General features: G+C 41.4%; 1 protein-coding gene across 2 annotated transcripts in view; it reads right to left on the minus strand.

Moving 5' to 3' along the window:
- Nucleotides 1-16026, minus strand: part of GNAS (GNAS complex locus) — a 133140-nt gene that overhangs the window by 5634 nt on the left and 111480 nt on the right. For both annotated transcript variants that reach the window (XM_014254151.2, XM_005524837.3), the window contains exons 6-9: nt 3467-3521; nt 3047-3120; nt 2560-2618; nt 844-964 (exon numbers count right to left, since the gene is read on the minus strand). In XM_014254151.2, coding sequence (XP_014109626.2) covers nt 844-964; nt 2560-2618; nt 3047-3120; nt 3467-3521 — 309 coding nt within the window. The remainder of the gene's footprint in view (nt 1-843; nt 965-2559; nt 2619-3046; nt 3121-3466; nt 3522-16026) is intronic.

Raw genomic sequence — 16026 nt, forward strand, 5'->3', positions numbered from 1 at the left:
ATTCCAGGTGTGCACACCCTGAGGCTGTTTGGGTGCTCCCCACTTTGTGCTGTTAATTCAAACCCATCCCAGGGAAGCATTTCCACCTCCCAGAGCACTGCTCCATCACTACTTGAATTATTTCAGCCTCAATATGGCAATTACCAATTAGTAGCTGTGCAGAGCTCTTTTCAATGATCTGAGTTAATAAACATTAAAGTTGTGAGGCTGTGAAAAGAACCAGCCCAGACTGTGCTGGGAGATGTGAATAACAGAGCCCCCTGTGCTGTTAGCCCTGGTGGGCAGCCAAGCACCACACAGCTCCTCACTCACCTTCCTCCTCAGTGGATGGAGGAGGAGGAGGAAAGGAAGAATGAAAACAAAAAAATCTGGTGGTCAAGATAAAATATAAATGATGACTGTTTAAGTAGTGAAGGATAAGTAAAAGCGAGGAGAAGACAAAACAAGTGATTCAAAGGCAATCACTCAGCACCTCCTGTGGGCAGACCAACACCCAGCAAGCTGGGTAACAACCCAAAACCCCCTCTTTTCCCCCTTACTGCAGAGCACGAGTTACGTGGCATGGAAAACACCTCTGGTCAGTTTGCATCTGCTCACCTGTGTCCCCTCCCAACACCCCATAGGATTCACTGCAGGGACAGGAACAGAGAGGGTCTCGATGCTCTGCACACACTGCTCAGCAGCGTTAGTGTGTTACCAGCATTGTTTTGGGCAAAACCCAAACCATGGCACTCTGTGAGCTGTTAGGGAGAAAATGAACTCTGCCCCAGGCAGGCCCATCTGAGTGGTGACTGCAGGGTGAGACAGGACCAGTAACCTCAGTGATAAGAGCCTTTCACAGACCTGTTGTTCCAGATACTCTTGAAGAGGTTTAGTGCTTCCTGCAGCCGATTGGTCTGATTGTCCTCTCGTATCACCATGTTGTAGCTACTGCTCGCCACCACAAATATGATAGCAGTCACATCTAAACCAAGAAATATCCTTCAGTTAATGCAAACCTCAGAAGAAATAACCATGAATCATGAAGTTCAGTAAGAAGCTGACAGACTTTCAGCTCCCTGCAGAGAACAGGCTGGGATGCTGCTGCTGACAGCTTTTTAAGTACCAGGAACCAAAAAAGAAAGTGAAGAAACCATGGAAGACAGTCAAGGCAGGCCCCAAAACAGAAGCTGACAGAATGACAAAAAATGTAGGAAATAAAGGAACTGAAGCGAGAGAAACTGAAGAAAGCCGAGAGGAGAATTAAAAGAAGATTTAAAATGTGTAAAGAAAATTGGAAACAACTGTGAGCTATCAGGAAAGGAGAGAGAGGTCCTTGGGGGAAAACCTCAGGACAAACAGCACTTTTGATTTGTGCGATAAGAACAGCAGACTGCAGTGAATTCATGGTCAACTGCTCTGGTCCCTGAAGTGGGTTTTACTGCTTAGAGCCCCATCTCTTCCCTGGGAGGCATTCCCAGGATCACAGGATCTGGATCCCTGTGCTGCTCCAGTCCCCACACTGACTTCCAGGCTCATCTACCTCGGCACCAGCAGCAGAACAGATGAGTCAGACCATGAGGTAAAAGGAAGGAGCAGAGGTAAAACCCAAACAAATCTGTTACTAATACAGAAGAAAATATTGCACTGTCCTTACACACACACACACACACTGTCCAGGTGATTTTGTGACAGGAACTGGAGCAATGCACCATGAATTTCAAGGTGCATTCTGCTTTATTTATTCTCTAGGATCTCATTGTAACTTTTCTACAAAAAGGTGACTTTTTTTGTGTAACTTCATTGCTATTTTGTCCAATCAACAATGAAGAGAAAATATTTTCACCAAGTCTAGGTTTAAGAAAACCTGTTTTCTTAAACAGAAAGGTTTGTCATCTAAAGATACAGATAAAACAAAGAGCTGCAGTGAAGGTACCTGTCACACTTCAGGACAGACACAGAACTGCCTAATTTCAGTCATGTGGGAATTAAACCTGACCTGAACTCATGGGGACACTGCTGTTAAAACACTCCAGCTCTCACCAGATGTGTCTAACCAAACAGATGCTCCCTACAAAACCTCATTCTGCATTACTGGGTCAGTGCTGATTCAGAAAGTACCACCACAACAGAGCCAAGTGGCTGCAACTATATACAAAAAAGTGATAATCTGATTTTATGCATGTAATAATTATTCTATATTTTGTATTTTGCACAGACACATCCATTGTAAATCTGCACACGGAGGACAGAACGTGGCTTGGAATTTACACTCACAGCTGGCAAATAATGCACAAAGCCACCTCCAAAAATACCTAGTTAAGAGAGGGAAGCCAAAAAAATGGACAAGCTGAAGCTATCAAACTCGAATTTCTCTCCACCTACATTCTCCTTGAAGATGTTCTATGTGGTTACAGGAGTTTACCAGTCAAGAAAACTTAATCCTCTGTGACTGTTAGATAATTCCTCATCTAAATCTACATGGAAAGATGATGGATTTCACAGTTGAGAAAATTAACATTAGGCACTACAGTTCTGCAGAGAACTGTTTTATAAAGCCAACAGAAATTCTAATCCTACCATTAAAACACTGGATCCATTTTCGGCGTTCATCTCGTTGCCCTCCAACATCAAACATACTGAGGAAAAAACATAAACCCAGTCAGTCAGAATCATTTTGTGCCGAGTTTTTTGTTTGTATCTGCATGCAAACAGAAAAGGTAAGAAACTTGAGGACTTCTGTGTCACAAAAGTTAATCTTGGATTACAAGAACCTGAACAGATAAACAGTCCACGAGCACATGCATGCAGAGAAAATAGATTTAAAACATTTTGTTCTTTGTGATTTAAAATAAAGCAAAAATTGCACATCAATTTGCATTCCATTTTCAAGCCAGACTACTAAATCAAAAAATCATAAACTGCTTCCTTTCTATTAAACATTGATACTTGAGAAATACAGTAGGCTCAATGAATATATGGTAGGCTGTCCTCCCAGTTTACCTTGGTATTTGTCTGTGTTGTATTAAAAGAATGTAAAAACATAAAAAGAAACAATTATACTTACTGAAAATTTACTTTATCCACCTGAAACTTGGTTTCAAAAATTCCTGATGTCAAAACTCTGCATCTGAGAAGATCCTAAAGCATAAAGGGAAATGCATTGATTCAACACTGATACTTGGTGAGTTTCCATATATTCAGCAATGGAAATAAACCCCTTTTTTCCCATGCTGTATTACAACACCAGGCAACAGTATAGAGTGTTCAATGTCACAGAAGCACGATGGAAATCTTGTCAGTGATGTAACCTTGTACATCGTTTATGTGTATAAACATAATCCAAAGGACAAAGCCATTTTTACTGGAATACTAAATGTGTACAGTGCATGGCAATGCCTGAAATGGCAATTAGAAAATGAATTAATTACCCCCAAAGATGAAGGGGCAGATAAATTGTGTCATTTCCTCACAAAGCTCCACATACCTGGTCAGACGGGGTGTACTCGTTCTGTTTGACTATGTCAATCTTGTCTAGAAAACTGAAGAGGGGAAAGAAAAAAGAGAAATTTGTTACTCTCAAATCAGACAAACTTCCTCATGCTTTAGTAACTGAGAGTTTCCAGGTAAATTTTGGTGTATTTTAATGCTCCCAGGCTCACAAAATGATGAAAAATCACACACTGAAATGGCTCAATTTGGGTTCTTGTCCTGAGGACGAGCATTCCCAGCAACAGCCGGCAGAGGGCTGAGATCAGTTTAATTAATCCATCTGGGAGTCTCATTCCAGCCCCTCCCGCCGGCTCCTTCTTCCACAAACAAACTGGGAGTTTAATTTGGGTCATTTATTCACCTGGATCCTACGATAGAACCTGCTACTATTAACGGTAAAGCAGTGACTCAAGCAAATTGCCCACATGTACTTCCCCTGAAAGTAAAATGAGTATTTTTAAACAACTTATCATCTCTATAGTTCTTTAGATAAATGAAAGCACTAAACCCATTTCAGTACAAGTTTAAGTGAGAGGGGACACTGATTTTTCTGTCAGCTGCTGTATCAGTGTTTCAGTTACTTTCTGGAGCAGCAGCAGTAGTTAGCTAAATGTGTAATAAGAGAGATATTTTGTTCAAATTCATTAGGCATTACCTACAGATTATACTCTGGAGTATTAATTTTTTTTTTACCAATTAACTACAACCTCATAATTATCTTTCACTTCAATTTAGAGAGCAAAAATCTCAAGGAATTAGTTAGCTCTGCTTTATTGTGGTGGCAAACCAGCAGCTCAGAATGTAGATTTATGGCATTTGCCCCCAGTCCCACTGCACAACACCAGGTCCTCGGTCAGGTGCCCCCTTGCTCAGCCCCTTCCACTTCAGCAGTGCCCTTACCCTTAACATTAATGATTAATCAGCCTTTAAAGCAATAGGCTTTGAGCTGCCTTTGAAATTCCTCTGCATGAATTGTTTTCTCTCTGAAGCAGATATCACAAAGGCAAGGCGAGTTTTCTCTGCCTCCTTTAATGTGCACTAACAACAGTCACAGCTTCAACGGGGGAAAAGGGATCAGATTCACCAATCAAAAACCCAAAAAGGTCCCAGTAAAGCCACCACACGACTCAGCCCCAGCTTCAGCCCCAAATGACTTCCTAAAACACCTAATGAGCAGGGAAAGGGGGAAAAAAAAAATCCTGTATTTTGACAACTGCTTCAGTGCAATGCCCTTTTCACCAGGAACTAGATGATCTTGCATCAGAGACACGTGAAAATTAATTTTTGTTTAGACTGAATTACAGAATTTTAAACATATTAAAGTATATTTTAAGTTAACACGCTACAAAAACACGTGAAACAAAGTGCAAAGATCAATTTCCATCACTGAACGTGACATGGCCACAGACACACAAGGATAAAGTGGTGACAAACTGTGCTCTGCAATTTTCAAGCTGGATTTTTTCCTCATATCTTCCAAGCTGTTAAGTAATTTTTTTCTTTTTTTTTTTTTTTACAAATCCAAAGGGAAGAAATAAAACTCTCTGTTCAGTACACAGAGGATGTTAAATATGTACAACAGCCATGAGTTCCAAGTAGCACGAATGTTTCCACCCCATCCTCTCCCCTCAGAGCAGTTTCAGAATCACAGGGCAATTTCACAAGTTGGAGGATGCTTGAAAAATGTTCCGAACAGAACATGTTCATCAAGATACAAAGGTGATTACTGCAATCACCCAGCCTTTCTGTATGAATTTATCCAAGCAGAACATTTTATGCTGGATTCCAAAAGAGGTGGGACTTTGGTTTTTTTTTTGTGTTTTTTTTTTGTTTTTTTTTTAATTTAGTTTTGTTTTATTTTTAAACACTTTGCTAATCAGCTTAATGGATTTTGAAAACTGAAAATTAGAAAATAACAACAAGATATTGCTAAAACCTGGAACTGAAAGTACAAACCTCTTACAGTTGTTTATGCAGACTATTTTTAGGCCTATGATTTCCTTGAAAAACATCAGCCACATAGGAGCAGTAGTACTGTACTTGAGATGAATTCCAACAGCAATGCTCATGCCAGGTAAAACAACTTCGAATGGAATAAACATTTCTTCTTCCCCCCAAAACAAGCTCCAACATTCAGCAACATCTGATACTCCTAACAATGCTCCTTGGAGAAGGAAGTCTTTCACTGTGTGACAGCCACCAGAAAACCCCTCCTGCTTCCAGGGCATTTTAGGGAAAAAGGAGCACAGCGAGATATTCGATGAAGATTTCCCCCTGTGCCTCTCATCAAAGTCTGCTCCAGCAGCTTTAGAAACAGCTGAAGACATTAAAAAACAGTTTGATTTTTTGCTCACATGTAAAGAAAGGGGATTGTTCTTTTGGTTGGTCAATGTAAAAATAAATGTCAGGAAAAAAGGGGAGCAGAAATTTGATCCCCTCTGATACACCTAAATTAAGGAGCAACAGCGGGAGCAGGAGAGTTCACAAAAGATCGATACACTGTGTTCAGAGACTTCTCAGTCAATGTTAGTCAAAACCAAATAATTTATCCAGTAAATTAAACTAATAATCCAGTCAGATGAGAACAAAGCCCAATTAAAAATAAACACAAATTCACCATCATTAATTTCTATTTTTAATTCTCGCTATGCCCTACCCAAAACATAAGTGAGGCCACTCGAGTACAACTTTGTGTGCCGAATTCACTGCTGTGAGAGATTGTTCTAAGCCTCCTGGAGACATGCCCACCATCTACTGTGTCAGCAGTGAACTTACAGGGAGAAATAGAAGTGACCTTGATGAAATAATTCACATAAAACTGTCAAACCACAAAACCAAATTTTATACTGTGAGCAAGCCTTGAACCAAGTTACAAAGTTAGTGGTTTTTTTTGTTCTGTAAAATCTTCCCAGAGATTATATGGAAAAGCTATTTTCCAGAAAGCAAATAATTCATTCAGCATTGCTGCCAATTCTCACTTTGGGCAACATTCTGGACATGACTAAATAACAGGATCAGCTACTGCTCTGCAAAATTCTGTCACGTAGTAAGAGGCTCTTTTGCCCGTGTTATAAAGCACTGATACTGCTCTGACACACGCTAACAAAAAAAACCTCAAAAGACTTCAGGTTATTTGTAGTCAGCAACAGTGAGAGGAAGCATCTCTAGGTCAGCACTGGTTGTATCTCTGATATTAAAATGAAAGGTATTAACAAAAAATTAAAACAATCTGAAATAAAAAAAAAATATGCTGCATTTTTGTATCCCTTTTTTTGGCTTAGGGAAGGAAAACCACACATGAAGTGTTCCAAGCAGATCTTCGTGACAAACTGTCTTTAATTTGAAGGGTGCACTCAGGAGGCAGATTCACAGAGAGAGCTACACAGAGCCTTTTCTCAGTTCCAGCAGGTCTAAGTAATTAAGCTACACATGTATCCTCAACTCTTTCCAAGTTTTAACTAAAATCTATTATGTCCAAACCATGCCCCAGTTTTCAGACGAAGATGTATGCCAGTACCTGAATTATTCTAGAGTTCTTTCATCCAGAGAGAGCTGCTTTATCCCTATGAGGAGGGAATTTCCTGAATGAACAGTGCTGCTGCCAGACAAAGAACTGCAGCTTGTTTTCCCTGCTGGAAAGGTGTGTAACACACGAAACCTTCCACCTCAGAACCAGCACAGCTCCACTGGCTGGGGCAGCACGGGAGGGGAACTCAGGCTGCCATTCCTCGAGCATTTCCTGACAGCCTTCTCAATAAACAGCAATTGAAATGTTACCCTCTATCAACTGATGAAATGGTTGGCAGACAGGAATTATATTTTTTTTCCTGCTTTGTGAAGAAGAGCTTTTGTTTTCAGCCTAAGACAACGCTGGGAAGATGTCTTCAAACTGACAACACACCTATATTTGAAGAGCTTTATTTCCATCAGGTTTTTTTTTTCTGGTCAAGTCATAACTTGAAATTTGTATAAAAAAACATCTCCCTTAAAAGACACAGTAAGAACTCATCTTCAGTGTCAGCAAGATACTTCATGAAATCAAGATTTCAACCCTAACTAAAGGCAACGTTTGTTTATAACTTAAAAGCCTCAACAGTGGCACTGAAACTGTATTTGTGAAGTTCCTTGCCTCTGAAAGCCTCGAGGTATTTTACAGACAGTAAACCACACTTCCAGCTCCTGCCTGCCTTCATTGAGGCTGTGTTTCCTGCCTCCACCATCACACCCCAAAATGCACACATGGCATTAACCCTATTTTAAAGGCAGGCACACTGAGTAGTTAATTGCCCCAAGTCCCTTGAGTCAGTGGAAATGATTTTTCATTTCCACTGAGTCATGTGTTTCTACCAAGATGTAACTAAGAACCCACCAGAATATTACTAAGAATTATCAAGATTTTACTCAGAATTACACTGGCATTTCCCCTAATCACCTCTAAAACAGCCTTTCCAATTCAGGTTTTTATGATCAGCAAGAAATTAGTATTTTTTACTGATCACTCTTAAGACCAAACTGTGCAAATGCCCAGCAGATTTTTATTTATTTACACCCTATCAGAACTACAAAATACTACTTAAAGTAGTTTTAAGCTGAAATTTAACTCAACATTAACAGTGTTTATTGTATAAAAGAGTGCATTTTTTGTTTTTCAGAACAGACCCCGCTTTACTTCTGACTCCCTGCCTTTTTAGTCCTTTCCATAATCCTTTATGTTATTCAGCATAGCTTTCTAAAAGCTCTGCAGTTAACTATTTGGTAAATTCTTTCTTCAGATATGCTGTCTATGCTGAGCCAGAGACATAGGATGAGTACAAAGATATAAAACTCCCTTTTAAAAGGGTATTTCTGTGTGAACAAATAGACTGCCCCTCAACTCTGTCCCTTTGTGCTGCTCAAAGCAAGCAGGGGTGAGGAAAGGGAATCCTATTCCTTAAACTGGTGATAAAGATTTCAGCTCGTTTATTTTGCAAGAGGAGCAGAACAGCAGGCAAAGTTACGGGAATGATGCAAATAAAACAAGCAAATGTTCAATCTGCTGGTATTTATAGTGTCCTACAAACATGGACAGCATGTGAAACCAAACTTGTCTGGTTTTTCCTCAAATATAAGTTAAAAATCAAAGTTTGGACATCAGTAGATTTTGATTGTTTCATTTTTACAGATATACTGCTATTTTCTATTATTTGCAAAGGGGGAGCTTTTACTGCTGAGGTGGTTGCTGAAAATGTGGCACAAATATTACTGGAAAATTAAAAATGCTCAAAAAGGCACAGCTCTTTTTCTGCCTAAACAAAACTAGATAAGGAGAGAGAAAATGAATTCCAAAACCTTTGTAATTACTTTAACTTTACAATTAGGAAAGAGAAAAAACCTTTGTAGACAGGCACATAGGGACAGTACTGTACCAAGTATTATTGCTATAATTAGGAGAGCACCACGCTGCATCTAAAAACATCTCATATACGATGTTCCTGTACCAACATTCTCCATGTCAGTCCTCAGACATAAGGATCCCATTGAAAACCAGATTTACGTTGGAAATTAACCTCGAAATACAGCATAACACGTGAAAAGAAGTAAACCAAAAGCCGACTCCAGAAAACTTTCCCAAGGAGTTGCAAACACTTTTTTGATTTCCAGTTTCAAGTCAAAGGCTTATTATGATTCCCTTATTGAAACTGTAAGTCGCACAGAAAGGTTTACAGATAGTCTAAAGTTCAGAATTTAATTATAGATGGTACCAATGCGTACATATCCCAGAAAAGTGATTTTGAGAGCAGCCCCAGCTGTAATTCCAGAAGAACCTCGAGCATTCCAACCACTTGGAGGCGGAGGGGCACCATGGGTCTAATTTTGAAGCAAATAATGAGAAAGCTGAAAAGTATGACTCCATATATTTGGAATCATCTTGTGGTAATCAAGGTTACAGTTCCTTATTTGGCGTGGAGAACATGAAGCACACACAAAAAATAGAGTATTTAAACTATGGGGTACAAAGAACTGCAACTACCGCAAAAAAACCAGCAAAGCCCCCTTTAGTTTTGTGTTTCTGTGAAGTTCAAACCTTGCCCTAAAAACGAGGCTGGTTACGAACCCGGCTTCCCAAACTGCCTAATTAAAGCAGCGTAACCCGCCGGGAGGCATGAATGAATTTCAGACAAACCTAGCAGAAGGCAAACCAGCCCTTCAAAAACTGCCGGCACTCGAAAAGGGAAATGGGGAAAAGGTAGGGAAAACAGAAAAATCTATTTAAAGAGGTTGTAGTTGTCTCTTCCCCCCCTCCCCTCTCTGCCTGTCTAAAGTTAGTCTGGCTTAGAGGATGCACTAACTTTCCCAATCAGTTTTACATTACAGCACAAGTCCAGAAATAGCTCCCAGCCGCCTTGGCCTCTAGCACGGTTGCCATGACAATGGAACCACAGGGCTATAAATAGCTCATCAGCACCAAATCTTGTGAGACACATCTGGAATGGGGCCAGCCCAGCCCCGGCCTGACAAATAAAAATAGGCACAGGCAGTTTCAAAGGCTGGAAAGGTACAATGTGGCTCAGGCTGTGCGGAGCAGGGCAGGGAAACGGGTTTGATTGCTTGTTAGCACGAGATTTATTTGATAGGAGATTGGGAGAGGTATAAAAGTCACTTTATTGCATACTAAACAGCCAGCCTTTCTCTAAGGTCTATTTTTCTTTCTTTTCCCCACCCGTCTGCAGCACAACCACCCTGCTTTTGAAACTGTAACAATGCAGCCCTTTGCCCAGGAAACCATTAAAATAAGGAAAAACAGAAGGAAAGAAAAGAGATCTTCAAATCTTCCCCCCCACAACTATTTCTGTACGTTTTTGGCTCAAGTGCATGGAGTGCTCCTGCGGGTCTGAGGCATCCTGGCTGGGATCCTGCCCGGGCTGGAGCGCTTTGCTCCAGCTAAAATCAGCCTCAGGCTGCTCCGTGCCTCCAGGAGCCTGGAGAGGGACGTGTTTCCCAAATCCTTGTGCCAGGGCTGCTCTCAGCATCATCCCTTTGGACCCTCAGCACGGGACAGAACCAGAGTCATATCCCATCCCACTTCCCAAGAGCTCCGTGCCACCGAACTGCCTCTGGAGCAATCATTTTCTTCCACTTAGTGGGTGAGAAAACGTATTTTTAGCACAGACTCTTGATCAACCCATTCAATTACATCCAAATTATCTGTGTGGGAACAGAATGTTATGTCAAAAATGTTATTCAGTGTATTTGTCAATATTACCCAACAGAAGCCATTTGTATAATGAGGAGATTCAATATTTTCTCCAGCATAGGAAAGCAGCAGCTCAGGAATCAGACTGAAGTTGTGAGACTCTGTTATTTCACAGACATTGGAAGTAGTAAGTCAGCATGATGTAACACAGGGAACACCACTCCCAAAATACAAAATCCAAGTTGCTCTATCAAAAACCAATAGAGACTACAGATGGTGATCAAGAAACTGCAACTATAATAAGCATTAAGCTACAGTAAAATACCTTCTGTCTGCCAAAAAGGCACCATGCACGCGCTCCACGCAAACTGCACCATCAGCCCACAGGATTCCTTTAGGGCCCTACATGGATATTTTCATTGCTAAAAATTGTAGAGTTACTTCCACCCAGGCTTCAAGCTGTATGTAAACTTCCCTCCCTTCCCCCCTGCCTTTCACCACATCCAGTTTGCTCCCCTGCCATTTGAACAATGTACACCTCAGGAACAGCAGCTTGCACAGAAGGATTTTGGATAATGTACTTTAAAATATGCACTACAGGATTTATTGGTTTTTATAAAGATACTCCAAGTTAGTCTAAGAGCCTATCACCAGCTGCAAGTTTTGATTTAAATCATATAGAAAAGATTTTTTTACTTTTTTTTCTTCCTCAAGAAAGCAATTCATCACTACAAGATAGCCCTTTCTGGCCCACACAAGGGACAAACTTTCTCATTTAGGGAGAAAGATGAAGGGGAGAGGGCTGTAGAGCAGCAAACCCTACATGGGATGACCCATACCTGGCCAATGTTCCAGTCCTTCATTGGAAGGGCTTCCATGGCATCCCCAGCTCCTCTCTGCCATGAACTCCTTGCCTTGACTGGATGACCCTTATGGAAGATTTGTGCTCCTCTGTGCTCAGCAGGGCCCCGCACCCCCAAGCCGTGATCCCGCGCCCATTCCCAGCCCCCTCACGGAGCCGCCCTGCACAGCCTCCCCCAGGAGAACCAACGTGACTCCAGCTGCCCTCACTCCCAGTTTGCCGTGCAGGGAGGTGTTTCACACGGTGGCACCCCAAACCAGACCGACTAAAGCACCTCGCGCACCCGAGGCTGCCCCGGCTGGCCGAGCCCGGGGGTGTCCAGCGGCTCTGGAGCAGCCCTCGCCCCAGCCCAGATGACTTCAGCGGCTCCCAGCCCCGGCTGGGAACACAAGTGGAAGGTACCGCTGTGCATGAGATCACCACAGCACGATCCCATCCCAGGGCAAGCCTGGGGCGTGAGGGAGTGGGGAGGAACATGGTGCAATCCCTATTAACTGGGTTTTTTTTCCCTCTCTTAACAAGGCTGCAAAAGGAGACAAAAACCATGGGAAAAGGCGAAGCGATTACATGTTCATGCAACAGAAATTCTCACTCCACTTTGCTCGCTGCTCCTCTGTTTCCTCTTGAATTTTGGAGGGCCACACAAACCAGAAACTTGGGCCTAATAAATGAACCTGTTTCTTGCAAGACACTATGAAATCTATTGCTTTAGATATGGGATATTTTATCTTTCCTACACTTTAAAGCAATTTTGCTTGCCTGCCTTCATTTTTACTTATCCTCATTTCTGTTCTTCCTGATGCTGGAAATGATTTTGACCTCCTGTGACTCTCAAAGATTATCATCTTAAAGAATCTAGGTCCTTCACCAAGTTTGGTTTTTTTACCAGTTATTTCAGCAAAAGCCCTGAACACTAAAGACTACAACTTTTAATTTTACACAAGGAATTCAAAGCTGAAGTCTAACACGTAACTGTAAGAAAACAGCGAATTGTTTCCATAGTCTTCACTATCTAAAAACCAACAAGCTGGACTAGTGACAACCCCAGTGTGGCCGCTGGTGAACTCCTCTCCCACCCGCTCCCCCTAAATAGCTGCGTTTTTAATACAGGTTTTTGTCATGCCCTGTTTTCTGGCAGGTGGAAAAGTATCCCTTAAAAAGGTCTGGGATTTTCCTGTTTTAAACCTTTTTTAATTGTAATCTAAAGTCACAGATCTTATGTACTACAGGAGAAACCAAAAACTGCATCACTGACTGCATCCCTCCTGTGTTCTGCGGGGACTGAACTTGGAGAGAAATTTGAAATTTAGTAATTTTCAGTCTAATTTAAATCCATCAGGTGCAATAAGGATCTTCTCAGGTTTCAGAATATTTGCTGTTAACTTAGACTAAGGAGTCTGTTTAAGTAAAGTCAAAAGTAGAGTGAAGAATTTTTAATGAAATTTGAATACGAATGTTTGAAATTCCCCGTATTTGATTTCAAGTAAGGATGCGAAAGCTTCCTTCAATCTCAGATGCCATTTTTAATATGGCAACAACCTATGCATATTATAGGTGTAAGTCCCCTACTGAAGGCTGCTCTGAGCAATTAAAACAGGTGAACCTAATGGGATATCCTTTCATTGTGTTTCAACCAAGTATTTTTATGAATCTTGTCCTCATGGTCTGTAGCTCCCTCCAGTGCCATCAAATCAGTAGAATTGATTTCAGCTGATAAACACCAGCATGTATCTATAATTTTAAAGCTGTATTATTATGACAGAATTAATGACATCACTAATAAAAATCATGTTAACAATTTAAAATATTAATAAAAGTGCATTCAGATGATAAAGTAATTAACAACCTTAATACTCCATACTAGTTTCCCTAAATTGAAGAAACAGAGATATCTGCAAAACCAGATAAAATAAAGGTTCAGAAACTTCCCACATTTTTTCAGCTTGTGTGTGGCTTGTAAACCTAAACAGTGGGAACACAGAACTGGGCACTTCCCCAATTACTACTGGAGAAATGGGCAACATCATTTTTAACAGGAATTTTAGGGACAAGGCTAGGTGGAGCTGATGGGACCTCACATGACAGAAAAGGAATTTTGAACCAAGACTGAGTTTTCCTCAGGAATTAAGGAAGCAGTGATAGCTCAGGGAAGGAATCAGGCCCCAGATGGGCCCAAAACAATGGGAAGACAAACCTCTGCTGGGCTCCGAGCAGGGTGGTGATGGACTTAATCTCCCTATTTAAATACACTTGTACAAAGATCTTTGGAAAAATAGTTTGCGTATCTTTAGATGTAAGGTATAAATCCAGTGCTGGAATCTTGTCTGCTTAGGCACCATCCCAGCTGAGATTTTTGTTCTGTACTTTAGGAAGTTGGGTTCTCTGGCAAAAAGGCAGTAATTTTGACTCTGATGTTCATTTCTATCCCGTGACGCTGCGGGCAGGGGCTGGAAGGGCCTCAGTGTTTCCACAGGACCGAGTACCTGTCAATACCTGCTGGGGCTGACAGTCCCACACCTCACAGCAGCTCACATTTCAGCTTTTGCTTTCCTCAGAGGAATGTGGCTTCCACCCCTCCTTCTTGTTTAAACGTTCTGCTTTCAACTCAGCAAAAACAACTCCAGGCCTCTGTAAAAGCAGAGGCACAAGCTGGCACCTGGAGCTGAAAGTATCTGTAAAGAGCACACCTCTCATTTGGAAGTGAGTTGTAATAATACAGTTACTATTTATTTTCTTTTTCTTGAAAACATTTGCTTGATCATTAAATTTAATACCAGGAATATTTTTAAAATATAGTTTTAAACCAGGCCAATTATACACAGCTGCATCAGCATTTTATATTGTGAATTTTGAGCAGTGCAGGGACACTCATCTTTGGCTACAGTGAAAAGCAAATACCTGGTTCTGTGTTCTGCCATACAACAAAATGAAGAAGTCAAGTTTAAGTGCTTGTCTGTCCCTGGCACATGTTACACTCAGGCAGATAAAAGGAGCAAGAAATCAAGCGTGAGGCCAAAATCCAAGGTAAATAATAAAGGTGACCACACTATTTCTGTGGAAAAGCCATTCACAGGAGTCACCATGGTTCTGGAATAGTGCAGCCCTCTTTTATTCCCAGTGAAAAACCTCTCAGTCATCCAGTTTCATGGCTCTGCTTTTTGCAGAATGTTTTGCTTCTCTTAAAAGGAAAATCTAATACAGACCCTCCACCTTTGCTTACTCACGTGTCTCTGACAACATCAATACACAGCCACTGACTGTGCAGTGTTTCCACAAACTGCATTTGGGTATTTTAGTGCCTTGAAGCCTGCAATGAAAATGGACACCTCGCAGAATAACGTGGCTTTACAAAGACTCACAAACAGCCCTAATTTAACAATGGCATGACAAGCCATTTTAGAATCTTTTAAATATTTTGGCTCTCCCCACTCTTTTCCCTAACTGACCTAACTTGACTCAACTCATTCTGAAGCAGAATTTAAATCATTACAAAAATATGAACTTTAAATCTCACCTCTCAAAAGACACAGCTGGCTATAAAAGACCTTAAAATAGTACTAAAAGCTCAAGTCATTCAAATGTCTGTAAAACACAGTAGGACAGACTTTGTATTTACAAAACATACTCTAACACTTGCAAAATGTGTTTTTTCATGTGGAATTTTCTAAGCTGTGCACTTTTAATGCTGCAGTCACAGAGAATTTAGAATGAAGTGTGCACAGGAAAAGTAAAATCCCTGACAAGGCACAACCTCCGCCTGTTTCCTCTCTCAGCCGAGAGTCACGTCGCTGGTTTCGGCTCAGGGAGGTTTTCCACGGCAGTCCCTGACTCACAGAGCAGCAGTGAGGTGCTGCAAAACACAGAATCCAGACAGGACTGGAGCGAGGGCTGTGGGTGAGGGATGGGAAAATTTTGGGACAACTCTTAAAATCCCGTATTCTCTAATTAGCTTGTTTTGTAATGTTAAAATGAGGAAGTTGTTCTGCTGCTTCAGGTGGAATCAGTTCTTTTGAACTAGCTTTATTGGCTCTATTTATTACCTATATAAAAGTGTGTAATTACCTAAATAATTAGTAATTGTATCATTCACAGAACATAATGTTTTCAGCATTACAACCCCAAAAGCCCTCAGCAGCAGAAGGCACAGTTCTATCTTGAGGTTGAACCTTATATTCAAGAATGAAGACTGGATTAAGATTCCTGAATTAAGATTCAGGAGGTATCAGAGGTGACACAGACACACCACCCTTCAGCATCCTCACTGGCCTCCTTGTTGGCAGACTTTCCAGAGGCCAAGGACAGCCTGGGCAGGGAATCTTCTCCCACATCCCTCTCTCACACCGCTCTCTGTGCTCCCAGGCTGTGCCAGAGCCCTGACCACAAACCACCCTTCGGCCAAGGCTGGAGGACCTCTGCGCTGAGCTACCCTGGACAAAACTGCTCAATTTAAACTCCTGCCACGTTCTCTGGAAACCTTAACTCCAGTCCCACCTTTCCTCCAGGGATGGGGCCAAGGAGG

Source organism: Pseudopodoces humilis, chromosome 19 (genome assembly GCF_049639895.1).
Source record: "Pseudopodoces humilis isolate 2021_Gansu_Grassland_sample_001 chromosome 19, ASM4963989v1, whole genome shotgun sequence".
Lineage (NCBI taxonomy): Eukaryota > Metazoa > Chordata > Aves > Passeriformes > Paridae > Pseudopodoces > Pseudopodoces humilis.